This window comes from Diceros bicornis, chromosome 4, assembly GCF_020826845.1.
Source record: "Diceros bicornis minor isolate mBicDic1 chromosome 4, mDicBic1.mat.cur, whole genome shotgun sequence".
Taxonomy (NCBI): Eukaryota; Metazoa; Chordata; class Mammalia; order Perissodactyla; family Rhinocerotidae; genus Diceros; species Diceros bicornis.
Window position 1 is genome coordinate 68,396,495 of NC_080743.1, and position 15,296 is coordinate 68,411,790.

General features: G+C 39.9%; 1 protein-coding gene across 1 annotated transcript in view; it reads left to right on the forward strand.

The window, feature by feature from the left end:
* Positions 1–227: 227 nt before the first annotated feature.
* The window catches only part of ATF6 (activating transcription factor 6), a gene marked incomplete at its 5' end in the record, with an annotated part of 211,042 nt that continues 195,973 nt past the window's right edge, over positions 228–15,296 (forward strand). Inside the window, 2 exons of the mRNA XM_058536922.1 lie at positions 228–453; positions 10,288–10,364. Coding sequence (XP_058392905.1) covers positions 228–453; positions 10,288–10,364 — 303 coding nt within the window. The remainder of the gene's footprint in view (positions 454–10,287; positions 10,365–15,296) is intronic.

A 15,296-nucleotide genomic window follows, 5' to 3' on the forward strand; every position in this document is an offset into this window, starting at 1 on the left:
CCTACACTGTGGTATTAAGAAGCATATTCAGGAAACAAGCCCGTATGTTTAGAATGGGGTTTTACTTTTCATTTTTAATATTATCAACACATTTTATTTAACCGAAGTAGTGTTTACGTGTCTTTTTTTTTTCTTTAAAACAGCGGAACAGAAAGTGCTGAAAACTCCAAAAGGGAAATCTTTATTCACAGATCTTTTTAAATTAGCCTAGTCTCTGACGTCCCTCCTTTCTGGTTTGCGTAAGTCCCTCGTGCAGTAGCAGTTTGTCTTCATTCGGCCACCGTCCCGTCAGCTTTACGGAGTATTTTGTCCGCCTGCCGCCGCCGTCGTCCCAGATATTAGTCACCGAGTTCAGGGCAGGGGAGCGTGTTTTGGGGGAGCCGGCTGGCGTTGCCGGCGCCATGGAGTCACCTTTTAGCCCGGGACTCTCTTACCGGCCGGATGAAGACTGGGGTAAGTGGGGTCTCCGAATGTACGAGGGGTGGCTCCGGGTTTCTCCGTCCCTACTTCCGCCCACTTGTGACAGGTGTGGACGAATGCTGCCCTGGGAACGAAGGCTAACGTGTCGCTTCGGTCCGTGTTCCTAGAAGAGTCAAGTAGAACCGGTTGATTTCTGCCCTGGCAACAGCGAGCGTAACATGTTGCCTGAATGAGATTACTATCGTCTTTCACTGTTTCCCCTGGGAAAGTACCAGGTGATCATTTTGTGGGGCGAAAACAACGTCGTTAAAAAGCATAGGGCAGGATGGCTCTGACCACCAAAAAGGCTGCAAGCTATTTTCTCTGAGTGTGGGGTGTGGGCGATGATTGCCGTGGAGTGTGTTTGTGTGTATGTCTTTGGTTTGTGTGAGAGAATATGAATGTATACAAAAATCTTCATTTCGCAGCTTCCACTATTCCACTAGCCTATTGGTCTAGGCTGATGTCCATCTTGACAGAGAACCAAAGCACCCAAGCACCTGACGTCAGGTACCTGATTACCTAGACCTAATACTCGTAAACGGATATAATCCTGACTGCCCTCCAGATACAGCTCTAAATTTTCTTATTTCGGATATTTTGTTTGGTTTTCTGGTGAGGAAGCGTAGAATGGAATGTAGTGGGAATGAGAGTGGAGAAGCTTTGCCATTTAAGTGTTTAGAGGAACCTTTTATTCACCTCTTGGTTTTGAGACATAGTACTAATACTGTTCTTGGGCCCTGTGGTGAGCCTACGCCATTCACCTACTTTGGAATTTGGGGGAAACCCAGACTGATCTTCATCTTTCCCCCTTGGACCATCATTTTCAGTAGCAACAGTGTAATCTCAATTCCATTTGTTGAACTGAAGTCCTCTTTTGATTTAACAGGGGCAGAACTTATTTTAAATTATATACTGTTAGAGATTTATTTCAGTCCTTGGGTAGATTTTCTGGGAGTTGCTGGAAAAACTTTAGACTGTTCCAACCAAGTGTATTTTCTCAAGCCAAATATAGTACTGTAGTAGTAGTAACGATTACCATTTGTTTAGCGCTTTGTGTCAGGTGCCCTGCTACACTCTTGCATGCATTATTTTATTAAATCCTCCCAACAGTCCAGTGAGGTAGTGTTGTTTTACAAATGGGGAAACTGAGGCTGAGAGAGGCTGAATGCTCCGTTTTATAGCTTGTGAGTGGCAGACGCAGGATCAGAACCAGGTTTGTCTACCTCCAAAGCCTGTGCTCTTAGTCACTATTCTATGATACTTTCCTAAATTATTGCTACCGATTTGATTCTTCCCAAGATCCCTCCAGTTATTAACAAATCTTTTTCAGTATATCGGGTAGTTATGATTTGTTTTTGCAGCTAGTCAACTATTGTCTTTTCATGTTATTTTTTAAACTACAACTGTGGGGCACTTCCTGATAGCATTATTATATTTTGTCTTCTGATACCCAGGCTGCATTTTCCTGACTAACCTGATCAGTTGACTCCTAGACCTAAAGTTCTTTAACAGAGCATTCAGTTCTTTGTAGCCAGTTCACTGACTCACCTCAGGTGTCCTGCCCTGTCCCTCCCTGAATGTGCCCATTTCCCATTGTTTTCCAGGCTTCTCTTTTCAAACTGTTAACAGTCTTCTCTTAGTTGAACACTCTAATTTGGTTCCTTAGGTGTTCAGTAAGTAGGATAGATTTTGCCGGCACTGGAACGAAACACTATAGACTGCTAGTGTTTCTCAGTAGAATGTGGATTCTTTCTCTGAGAGTTGCCATTTTGAGTGTTCAAGTACTACACTGATTTATGTGATTTTTTTTTTTTTTTAGAAGCTGGCCAGTTAAATTTTAAAAAATCAGATTATGTAATTAGTACTTCTTGTGACTCTAGCAACTTTGAATAATTTAAATAAAGCGATTAGCTCAAAATAGCCTATGATGGAATGTGCTTTTTCCCTTTAACTTGGGTAGTGCAATTTAGAGCAGGGGTTTGCAAACATTTTCTGTAAAGGTTCAGATAGTGAATATTTTAGGCCTTGTGGCCATGTGGTCTCTGTTGCAACTACTCAACTCTGCCATTGTAGTGCAAAAGCAGCCATAGACAGTGTAAACGGAGCATGTAAATGAGCATAACTGTGTTCCCATACAGCTTTATTTATGGACACTGAAATTTGAATTTCACATAATTATTTTTAATACTTAATAGGCTGTATTTTTAGTACAGTTTTAGAATTTACAGAATAATTGGGCAGATAGTACATGGAGTTCCATATACACCCCCCTCCTCTAGTTTCCCCTATTGGTAACATCATGCATCAGTGTAGTAGTACATTTGTTACAATTGATGAGCCAGTATTGATGCCGTATCATTAACTCAAGTCCATAGTTTACGTTAAGGTTCTCTCTGTGTTGTACATTTTGTGGGTTTTGACAAATGCCTGATGTTGTGTATCTACCATTTCAGTATCCTATAGAATAGTTTTACTGCCCTAAAAATCTCCTGTGCTCCACTTGTTCGTCTCTCCCTCCCTCCTCCTGAGCCCCCAGCAACCACTGATCTTTTCAGTCTCCCTGGTTTTGCCTTTTCCAGAATGTCATATAGTTGGAATCAGACAGTATGTAGCCTTTTCAAATTGGCTTCTTTCACTTAGCAAAATGCATGTAAGGTCCCTGTATGTCTTTTCGTGGCTTGATAGCTCATTTCTTTCTTTTTTTTTTTTTGAGGAAGATTGGCCCTGCGCTAACATCTGTTGCCAATCTTCCTCTTTTTCTTTTTTCTCCCCAAAGCCCCAGTACATAGTTGTGTATCATAGTTGTAGAGTTGTGGCTCTTCTATGTGGGACACGGCCTCAGCATGGCTTGATGAGTGGTGAGTAGGTCCATGCCCAGGATCCGAACTGGCGAACCTCAGGCTGCCGAAGTGGAACACGCGAACTTAACCACTACGCCACTGGGCCGGCCCCTGATAGCTCATTTCTTTTTAGTGGTGAATAATATTCCATTGTATGGATGTACCACAGTGCATTAATCTCTCAGCCTGCCATAACAAGATATCATAGACTGGGTGGCTTAAAAAACAGAAATTTATTTTCTGACAGTTCTAGAGGCTGGAAGTATGAGATCAGGTGCCAGCATGGTGGAGTTCTGGTGAAGGCTCTCTTCTTGGCTTGTGGATGGCCGCCTTCCTTCTCACTGTGTCTTCACAAGACAGAGGGATGGGAGGGGAGAGAGAGAGGGAGAGAGAAAGTGGTGAGAAGGGAGAGAGAGGAGGGGGGAGGGAGGAGAGGGGAAGGGGGAGAGGGAGGGAGAGAGGCCACAGTCCTATCAGATTAGGGCCCCATTCTCATATCATCATTTACCCTTGACTACCTCTTAAAGACTACCCTATCTCTGGATGCAGTCATATTGGGGGTTAGGGCTTCAACATATAAATTTTGAGGGACACAATTCAGTCCATAGCACACAGTTTGTTTATCCATTTACCTACTAAAGAACATCTTGGTTGCTTTCAAATGTTGGCAGTTATATATTAAGCTGCTATAAATATTCATGTGCAGCTTTTTGTGTGGACATAAGTTTTCAAATCATTTGGGTAAGTACCAAGGAGCACGATTGCTGGATCATGTGATAAGAGTGTGTTTTGTTTTGTAAGAAACTTCCAGTCTGTCTTCCAAAGTGGCTGTACCATTTTGCATTCCCACCAGCTGTGAATGAATGTTCTTGTTCCTCCGTATCCTCGTCAGCATTTGGTGTTGCCAGTGTTTTGGATTTTAGCCATTCTAATAGGTGTGTAGTAGTATCTCGTTGTTATCAGTTCCCTGATAACATATGATGTGGAGCATCTTTTCATATGCTTATTTGTCACCTGTATATCTTCCCTTTCCTCTCTCCTTCCCTCTCTCCCTTCCTGTCTTTCTCACATTTGTATAAAAGCCACTTTTTTGCCACATATAAGTTATATGTACTGAGATCAGAAGCTTCTATCTGCTACTGTGGTTTCTTTTATATCCTCAGTCTCTTTTGTGAAAGTTCTCTATGTCTTCTTTTACTGACTAAAACCTGACTCCCTTCCCACTGCTTTCCCTAAAGCCCTGGTAAACGGTGGCTGTTTTCATTCTCAAAACCTTTTTACCATTAGGGCCTCTGAAGGTGGGATAGGTGTCTTCCTTGTTCTTCGCTGCTACTTTCAGATCATTCTCCTTTCATCCTACCTAAAAACATCCAGGTTTACATCTTACATTGTCACAATATGCTGTCCTCTACTTTTCCCTGGTACAGTCATCTGCTGATTCCTGGTTCATTCTCCCTCACTTTTTGAAAAAGTTTAGCTCTTAGCTTACTGTCGCTTTCTCAAACACTCCTTCCATCATGATTCTTGGATGGTTTCGGTATTCTCAGAGGAGATCCTTCAGCTACCCTGATCTCTTGTTTCCTGGGCCTCCTCTCCACCAGTGATCTTGCCTTCTACCCTGTCTCAGCTATTTACTCCCATGATCATAAGCCTAAACCTTGTCATTACTAATAACATAATCTTAGTTTCAAACGTCCCTCTCTGAGCACCATCTCCTATCTTACCAGCTTACTCCCTTTAGTATTCCAGCAGGACCTTCAACCCTGCTGAGATTCTGCCGTCTTTTCAGTGTCCTTTATCCCCTTTGTGTGTCGTCACTTCCCCTTTACCCAGTTTTAATTCCATGGACAATCATTGTAACCATTCCTCACTTACTCTGTCTTGTATCCTTGTCTCTCTCTTGTTTTGTAGTTCTCTCGGGGATAAAGCACAACCTTGGTTAAATCCACCTCTGCCTGCTCCATGCCTGCACTCGTTTAGCTGAATGTGGCTGAAAAAAGAAATCAATCACGCTGATTGGTCTCAGTTTAAATTTATGCTACTAACCTGAAATAGGCCTTTAAGTGTTACCTGGCCAGTTGTATTTCCCTGGTCCTCTCACTCTCCCACTCTGATGATTGTTTTTATAAAGTTTCTTCTTTCTTCGAACCTTTAGCACCTCTTCCCCCTTCCTTTGAATCAGAAAAGAACTTCCACAATCTCTGGTACCTCATCTACCCACCTACCAGCGTATTTGCCTTCCCTTCTATTGCTGGGAATGAATGGCTTCTTGCTTCTAGCTGGAGCCAGTCCCTTCAACGTGTGCTTTAGATCCCTCCTCCTTTATTCAAGAATATTGCTCAAGCTCCTCCTTCGTATTACTGCAACATCATTTCCCTCTCTACTAGATCATCTCTATCAGTCAACAAACATGCAGTTGCTGCTGCTATCCAGAGTGAAAAAAGGGAAAAAAAAATCCAAACCCTCTTTAGATGTTACTTCCCCTCTAGCTACTACTGCATTTCTCTTCTTTGTGTTACAGCAGAATTCTTTAAAAAAAAAAATTCATGTTCACTGACTCCGGTTTCTCTTCTCTTGTCTCTTGAACTCACTGTAGTCAGGCTCCACCACTCCACCAAAACTGCTCTTTCTAAGGTCACCACTGATTTCCACTTTGTTAAACCCAGTGGCCATTTCTCACCTTAAACTTCTAAAAGACAAATGAACAAATGATCAAGATGTAGGTGGAGTGGGAAAGCTTGCTGAGCAAACTAAAAATAGTAGCTACCATAGTTTACTACTGTTAAGGAAAATCTAAATATTGGTAGTGTGGGATTGGTGAAAAGGGTACAGGCAATAGATTTTAGAGATACTTTAGAGGTAACCAGCACCACTACTTTCTTATGAATCCTTCTGGGATATTCTATAGATATACAAATGTATTTATCAATTTACTCACGGTTTTTTTTAGGTATTGAAAAACCACAGAAAAGTTAAAAGATCAGTACAGTAATAATGTGTATTTCCCTCATCTAGATTTACCAACTGTTAACATCCTGCTGTACTCACTTTTTCTCTCAGTATTACACACACTTCACTCCTCTTTCACCATCTGAAAGTAGGCCACAGATAATACGAAACTTCTAAACAGTTTACTATGTATCTCCTAAGAACAAGGAAATATGTATTTTTAAAAAGCATGAATTTATACTGATACCTACAGTTAAAAGTCGGTAGCACAGAGTGCTTTCTCACCTTCTTGCATTATATACTTATATTTCTTTTCTACTGTGAAAATCCTGATTCCCAATAACATCTTATGTTTTTGTTGTGTGTGTGTGTGAGGAAGATCAGCCCTGTACTAACATCTGCCAATCCTCCTCTTTTTTTGCTGAGGAAGACTGGCCCTGGGCCAACATCTGTGCCCATCTTCCTCCACTTTACACGGGCCGCCGCCACAGCGTGGCTTGCCAAGTGGCGAGTCACTGCGTGCCTGGGATCCGAACCGGCGAATCCTGGGCCGCCACATCCCGGGCCGCCACAGCGGAGCACGGGCACTTAACCACTTGCGCCTCCAGGCTGGCCCCAACGTCTTATGTTTTTATAGGCTCACCGTAGCTGCTCTGTTGAAAATAGGCTGAAGGACAGGCAAGGGCAGAAGCAGGGAAAACATTTGGAGGCTACTGTAACAATCTAAGTGAATTATGTATACTGGTAACAGTGGATGTAACGGAAGTGGTTGGGTTATGGATACATACACATACACATACACACATACATACACATACATATACAAATGTATATACACGTATGTATATTTATTTAAATTTTTAATTTTGTTTCAAAGCTACAGAAAAGTTGTAAAAACAGTATGAAGAACTATTGCATGTCCTTCACAGAGATTCCCTAATTGTTCAATTTTAACACGTTTGCCCGTTTCTCTCTCTTTCTTTAGAGAGAGCAAGAGAGAGAGAGACAGAGAGATGTGTTGACCTGTTACCCTTAAATACTGCAGTATGTACCCCCTCCTCCCAAAACAAGGATACTCCTGTATTACTACCATACACTCTTTCAGTCAGGAAATAAACACTGATACATTACCATCCAGTTCACAGATACTATTCACATTTTGCCATCTGTCTTAATAATGGCTCTTTTTCCTTTCTTGACTAGGATCCTACCTGCAAACCCACATTGCTTTTACTTGTCATGTCCCCTAGTGTTCTTTAATCTGGAATGGTTTCTTAGTCTTTTCCTGTCACTTGTGTCCTCGACAGTCTTTCTTTTTTTTTTTTTTAAGATTTTATTTATTTATCTATTCCCCCCAAAGCCCCAGTAGATAGTTGTATGTCATAGTTGCACATCCTTCTAGTTGCTGTATGTGGGACGCGGCCTCAGCATGGCCAGAGAAGCGGTGCGTCGGTGCGCACCCGGGATCCGAACCCGGGCCGCCAGCAGCGGAGTGGGCGCACTTAACTGCTACGCCACGGGGCCGGCCCTCTCGACAGTCTTAAAGAGTACAGGTCTTTTATTCTATAAGATGACCTTAAACTTGGGTCTATCCACTGTTTCTTTATATCAGCTCATTTATTCTTTTGATGTGTTCCAGTTATTCTCTGAGAATTTCCTTATTTTTCTGTCACAGCAAGATTTTCCAGTCTTATCTTGCACTTTTCCTGTATCAGCTCTGGAATCAGCCATTTTTCCAAGGACTTTAGTGGACTTCCAGTTAGTGAAGTGTAGTATTTAGTTCCAAGATCTGAGCACACAGTATTTTCATTGCTACTGGGATATGGTTGCTTCCAGGAGCTTTCAGCAGACAGAACTAGGAAATATATGTATGTGTATATGTACACAAACATGTATAACTTTCCTGTGTACGTATGTTTTTAAAAAATGAGTTCATACTAACACTTCTAATTCCAGTCCAACATCTTAGGGTTCTTTTCTCAGACAGTGAGAAAATCCATTCTCAGACAGAGAGAAACCTGCCTCCAATTATTTTAGATATATTTAATCATTTTCTCAATTGATTAATGTATTTGTTCAGTGTACCACTCAGGCTGCCTCTTCCATCTGCCACTTTGTTCTCATTCCCACAGCCCCATTTCCTTGGCAGCCTGGGCATGCTGCCACCTCCACTGGGCAACCCCCTCTCTCTCACCCTCCCATTTCCTTGGATACCAGGCACATTCCCACGGATGGTGACACACAAAACTCCACCTCCCGCGTTGCTCTGCTTCCTTGGAAGCTGACATCTCTGTGTTGGGAGGGGTAGGGAAGGAAGAATGGGAAGGAAAGGTAAGAAGCCAGATTACAGATATGTAGTTTGAAGACAGAGCTGACAGGATTTGCTGGTAGTTTGAATATAGAGAGTGAGGAAGAGAAGTAAACAATGACTCCAAGATTTTTGGCCTGAGCTGCTGGGAGAATTGAATTGTCATTAACTGAGATGAAGACAAAGCAGTAGGAGGTTTAGTGGGGATGATCAGGAGCTCGGTTTTGGATGTGTTGTTTGAGATATCCAAGAGGAAGTGTCCAAAAGAAGATGTAGAAAGCTCAGTGTGTGTACGTGCGTCTTGAGGTATTGGCTGGAGATGTGTATTTGAGGATCCTTGGCATATAGATGCTCTTTAAAGCCATGAGCTCAGCTGAGATCACAAAGGGAGTAGAATAGATAGAAAAGTTTGTGCTGAGCCTAGGGACAATTTCATGTTAGAGAGATGAGAAGGAACCAGCAAGGTAGGGCCAACCAGTGAGGTGGGAGGAAAACCAGGTAAGTGTGGTAATTTGGAAGCCAAGTTAAGCAGTCGCTTCAGTTAATATGAAAAGATCAACTGTGTCAAATGCTGCTGATAGGTCAAGTAAGATGAGGACCGTGAATCTGCCATTGACTTGAGCAATGTCAAGGTCATCGGTAACGTTAATAACTGGTGTGTGTGTCGGGGAGGGGAGCTTGATTGGAGTAGGTTCAAGAAAGAATGGGAGAAAAGAAATGAGAGACAGCAGGTAAAGAGAACTCCTTCAAGGAGTTTCAACCTATGTATAAGGTACATAGCCACAGTTATCTGCTTACATGTTTTTCATCCCTGCAGCTGAGTTTAAGGTAGTCCTTGTCTACCAATTGTATGACTAACCTTTCATTATTACTACACACAAAATTTTTGCTATGTATTATTTTGTTTTAGGTTGGTAAAATGTTTCTGTCATTGGCTGAGTTAGTAGACTGGCAGTATAGTTCCTATATATGTGAAGTGAGGAAATCTCCAGAGCAGTTTCAGTGGCATGATAACAAGGGCAAACCTAGGTTTGGGAAACTCTTCAAGGTTCTTGAAGTTCTGAAAATGTTAGAGAAAATAGACACTATACAGATTGTACAGTAATCAGCCTTCTTTGGCCCTGTCAGCGTTTTCTCCTTTCTCTACAGAAAGTTTCAACCTGGTTTATTGAAGAATATTTTCTGTGTCCATAAATTTCTTGGTTTATAATGAAATCTTACTAGGAAATTGGATTATAGTTAGATTTGTTGAAATAAATTTGTTGGTTTAGATGAGTGAGTCCTTTATTGTTTAGATAGAAAATTGGTTGTACCCTTAGCCTTAAGGCCTGTGTGGCAAATACACAGTACATGTGCTGCCATATTTCTCTCCTGTTATTGCAGCTGATCAGCCACGTTACTGTTTTGTGCTCGGCTCAGATGTAGCTTCAGAATTCATGTTAGTAACGTTCCAGAAAGTCACTACCAATTAGTCCAACACAACATGACATAAAAACTGTTTTTTAATCTTTGGTGTAAGGATTTAGTTCACAAGATAAAAATTATGTGGAAAACAGCACATTAATTAGAAACCAGCTTTGAATTAGTTGTCATTCACGCTGCTGGAGTTATCAATAAAGTAACGGCTAATGAGAAACCCTGATAGAGCTGACACAGGGATACAGTGCTTATTCTTTTGTCAAAACATTGAATTGACAGTTAATCTCTATTCTTTGCTTTTGTCCAAAGATTCTACTCTATTTGCTGAACTTGGCTATTTCACAGACACTGATGACCTGCAATTGGATGCAGCAAATGAAACTTACGTGAGTATTTACTAAAGGAGAAATACTGAATAATGTGGTATTTAATCTTTACCCTCATTATTGCAAGAAAGTTTCAGGATGACAGGTTTCAGCTAGTTATTTAGGTTTAGATAATTTTTAGCATTAAGTATGAAAGTTAGTAGCCATTTTGTAGTCAGTAAATTTAGGATTGTAGAAATTGCATTGGTCTTGGTGTGAAAAGACTTGTATTCTCAGTCCATCTTTGGCCTCAGGGGTGGTGACCTTGGAAGAGTCTCTTAACTGCCTACTTCTTGGTTTTTCTAGATACTTTGCTGCATAAGGGAAATGGTGATGTTAAGGGGTGTATGTGAGTCACAGACCCAATCAAGTAGAACTTACTAACTTAACCTTTTTAAAAGTTGTGTATCCTTAGTATAGAAAGCCCTGAAACTGAGATATGTCCTATTTCTTGCCTTTGAATGGTTAGAATTCTGTGTGAAAGCTATTAGTGTAGCCATTTCAGTCCTCGAAAATAACTTAGATTTCTTTTTTTTTTCTTTTCTGGGTTAGTACATATGTATTAGTACATAGTATATTGGCCTATAAACTTATTTTGTCATACTGTTTGATGGAGGAGGTGCTGTTTCACTTGGGAAGTAATTCAAGTGAACAGAGTGATTTTATATGCACATCAAACAGGGTGAATATTTATCACTTATTTTTTAAGCTGTTATTAACCTGAATATAAAAATATATAATGTTTGCTTAGTGAGTTTTTCAGACATTTCTCAAAGAATAGTTTAACAGTTTGTTTTACTATGAATCAATAGAAGAGAGTAAAAATACATGATATTTTTTTAATCAATGGGTGAGATTTTAATGGTTTTTGTTTACTTTGTGAGATGCTTTAGAATGTGGTCTGTTGATTAAATTGGCTTTTAATATTGGCTGGTTGCCTAAGCAACTGATATTCTTTTACAACTTCTATAGCCTAAAACCATCAAGAAACAGTGTTGTGAATTTGAAAGATTCAGGGAAATACGATCCTGATTTTGTAACTAACATTCTTACCTTATGTTAGTCACTCAATCATTCATTTCTTTAGTTTTCCATGAAGGGATTGGATCAGATGGTTTCTGAGGGCCCTTTCTAGCTTTAAAATTGTCATCCTTCTTCCACACAGTAGTAGAGTTTCCCATGAGAAGTCATTGAAGAGCCAGAGTATATAAGTTCTAGTATGTTTCACTTTACATAAAATGGGCCTGTTAAATTTCCAACCAGATAAAATCCTTATGCTGTAAAAGATATTTGATATTTTTGGCTGAAGACTGAGTGATAAGCATCCCTGAAGTAGGTCATGCCCACTATTGCACATGTAAAAGTATTGCTAGCGCTCAGGCAAGCTCATTGCTCAGTTGACTTAGGCTAAGAAAGTTTAAGGATTTTTTGGTTGCTGAAAGTACAAGGCTGTTTAATTTTTTTGATACGTAGATTCAAATAAGAGAAGAAAGCAAAGGACATTGATTTAAAAAGTGGTTCTTTCATGATTTAAGTAATTTTTTCTTTTTTTTCAGGTGAACTTCTACACATTCTCTTTATATAACTTGTAGCAATATTTACTCAGTTAAGGGCAATATGATAAGAAAGTTTCCATTCCCCTTCTGTTACATTCTTAGTAAAAATAAACCACATGATAGACATTTTGAAATGATTTTATTGTAGAAATTATTACCAAATAGTTGTTAATAATTACTACATTAATCTTTACTTTTTGCCTGAGGCTTACTTTCTCTGTTGTTGCTGTTTTATTATCTGTCACATTAAGTTAATACTGACTGTGTTTTGACTTTGTTGTACTGTTTATGTATTAAGTTTACTTCTGTTCTTGTCTCCATAACCCCAGACTCTTAATGTAGTAGTTGGTACTATCTTGATTTCAGACTCATATGAGGGCTCTAAAATCTTGTGGCAGTTCATTTTTTATGTATATAGTATAGGATAGTCATCCAGATGATCCAGAATATGCTTATATTTTTTTCTCTCTCTCTCTCTGTTTTTTTTTTTTTTTTTTTATGAGGAAGATCAGCCCTGAGCTAACATCCATGCTAATCCTCCTCTTTTTGCTGGGAAAGACCGGCACTGAGCTAATATCCATTGCCAATCCTCCTTTTTTCCCCCCAAAGTCCCCCCAGTAGATAGTTGTATGTCATAGTTGCACATCCTTCTAGTTGCTGTATGTGGGACACGGCCTCAGCATGGCCAGAAAAGCAGTGCGTTGGTATGTGCCCGGGTTCCGAACCCCAGCCGCCAGTGGCGGAGCGCGCGCACTTAACTGCTAAGCCACGGGACCGGCCCCTCTTTTTTTTTTTTAATTGTGAAATTTTTGTTGTACGTTATTGTTTGTCAGTCACCATATAAGTGCATCCCTCCACTCCTTGTGCCCACCCCCCGCCCTCCTAGCCCCTGGTAACCCCAGACAGTTCTGTCTGTCCGTGTGTTGGTTTATCTTCCACATATGAGTGAAATCATGCACTATTTGTCTTTCTCTTTGGCTTATTTCACTTAACACAATACCCTCCATGTCCATCCATGTTGTTGCAAATGGGACGATTTTGTCTTTTTTTCATAGCTGAGTAGTATTCCATGGTGTATATATATATATATACCACATCTTCTTTATCGAATCATCAGTCGAGGGACACTTGGGTTGCTTCCGTGTCTTGACTATAGTGAATAAGGCTGCAATGAACATAGGGGTGCATAAGCCTCTTTGGATTGTTGATTTCAGGTTCATTGGGTAGATACCCAGTAGTGGGATAGCTGGATCATAAGGTATTTCTATTTTTAATTTTTTGAGGAATCTCCATACTGTTTTCCATAGAGGCTGCACCAGTTTGCATTCCCACCAGCAGTGGATTAGGGTTCCCCTTTCTCCACAGCCTCTCCAGCATTTGTTGCTTTTTGTCTTGGTGATTATAGCCATTCTAACAGGTATAAGATGATATCTTAGTGTGGTTTTGATTTGCATTTCCCTGATGATTAGTGATGTTGAGCATCTTTTCGTGTTCCTATTGGCCATCTGTATATCTTCTTTGGAGAAGTGTCTGTTCATTTCCTCTGCCCATTTTTTGATTGGGTTGTTTGTTTTTTTTTGTTATTCAGTTGTGTGAGTTCTTTATATGTTATGGAGATTAATCCCTTGTCATATATATGGTTTGCAAATATTTTTTCCCAGCTGGTGGGTTCCCTATTCATTTTGATCCTGGTTTCATTTGCCTTGTAGAAGCTCTTTAATCTGATTAAGTCCTACTTGTTTATTTTTTCTTTTGTTTCCCTTGTCTGAGTAAACATGGAATTCAAAAATATCCCTTTATGGCTGATGACGAATAGTGTACTACCTATATTTTCCTCCAGGAGTTTTATAGTTTCAGGTCTCACTTTCAGGTCTTTGATCCATTTTGAGTTAATTTTTGTGTATGGCGAAAGAAGATGGTCTACTTTCATTCTTTTGCAAGTGGCTGTCCAGTTTTCCCAGCACCATTTATTGAAGAGACTTTCCTTTCTCCACTGTATCTCTTTAGCTCCTTTGTCAAAGATGAGCTGCCCATAGATATGAGGTTTTATTTCTGGACTTTCAATTCTGTTCCATTGATCTGTGTGTCTGTTTTTTTACCAGTACCATGCTGTTTTAATTACTGTCGCTTTGTAGTATGTTTTGAAGTCAGGGATTGTGATTTCTCCAGCCTTGTTCTTCTTTTTCAGGATTGCTTTAGCTATACGGGGTCTTTTCTTGCCCCATATGAATGCTAGTATTCTTTGTTCTATTTCTGTGAAGAATATCCTTGGGATTATGATTGGGATTGCATTGAATCTGTAGATTGCTTTAGGTAGTATGGACATTTTAACAATGTTTATTCTTCCATTCCAAGTGCATGGAATCTTTTTCCATTTCTTTATGTCATCATTGATTTCACTCAGTAATGTCTTGTAGTTTTCATTGTATAGGTCTTTTACTTCCTTGGTTCAATTTACTCCTAGATAGTTTATTCTTTTTGTTGCAATTGTAAATGGGGTTGTCTTCTTGAGTTCTCTTTCTGTTAGTTCATTGTTTGTATATAGAAATGCAACTGATTTCTGTAAGTTGATTTTGTACCCTGCCACTTGGCTGTAGTTGTTGATTATTTCTAATAGTTTTCCAATGGATTCTTTAGGGTTTTCTATATATAAGATCATGTTATCTGCAAACAGCGAGAGTTTCACTTCTTCGTTGCCTATTTGGATTCCTTTTATTCCTTTTTCTTGCCTAATTGCTCTGGCCAGAACCTCCAGTACTGTGTTGAATAAGAGTGGCAAGAGTGGGCACCCTTGTCTTGTCCCTGTTTTCAGAGGGATGGCTTTCACTTTTTCCCCATTGAGTATGATGTTGGCTGTGGGTTTGTCATATATGGCCTTTATTATGTTAAGGTACTTTCCTTCTATACCCATTTTGTTGAGGTTTTTAATCATAAATGGATGTTGGATCTTGTCAAAAGCCTTCTCTGCATCTATTGAGATGATCATATGGTTTTTATTCCTCGTTTTGTTAATATGGTGTATCACATTGATTGATTTGCAGATGTTGAACCATCCTTGTGTCCCTCGTATAAATCTCACTTGGTCTTGGTGTATGATCTTTTTAATGTATTGCTGTATTCGGTTTGCCAACATTTTGTTGAGGATTTTTGCATCTATGTTCATCAGGGATATTGGTCTGTAGTTTTCCTTCTTAGTATTGTCTTTGCCTGGCTTTGGTATCAGGGTGAGTTGGCCTCGTAGAATGTGTTGGGAAGTGTTCCATCTTCCTCTATTGTTTGGAATAGTTTGAGAAGGATAGGTATTAAGTCTTCTTTGAATGTTTGGTAAAATTCTCCAGAGAAGCCATCTGGTCCTGGACTTTTATTTTTTGGGAGGTTTTTGATTACTGTTTTGATC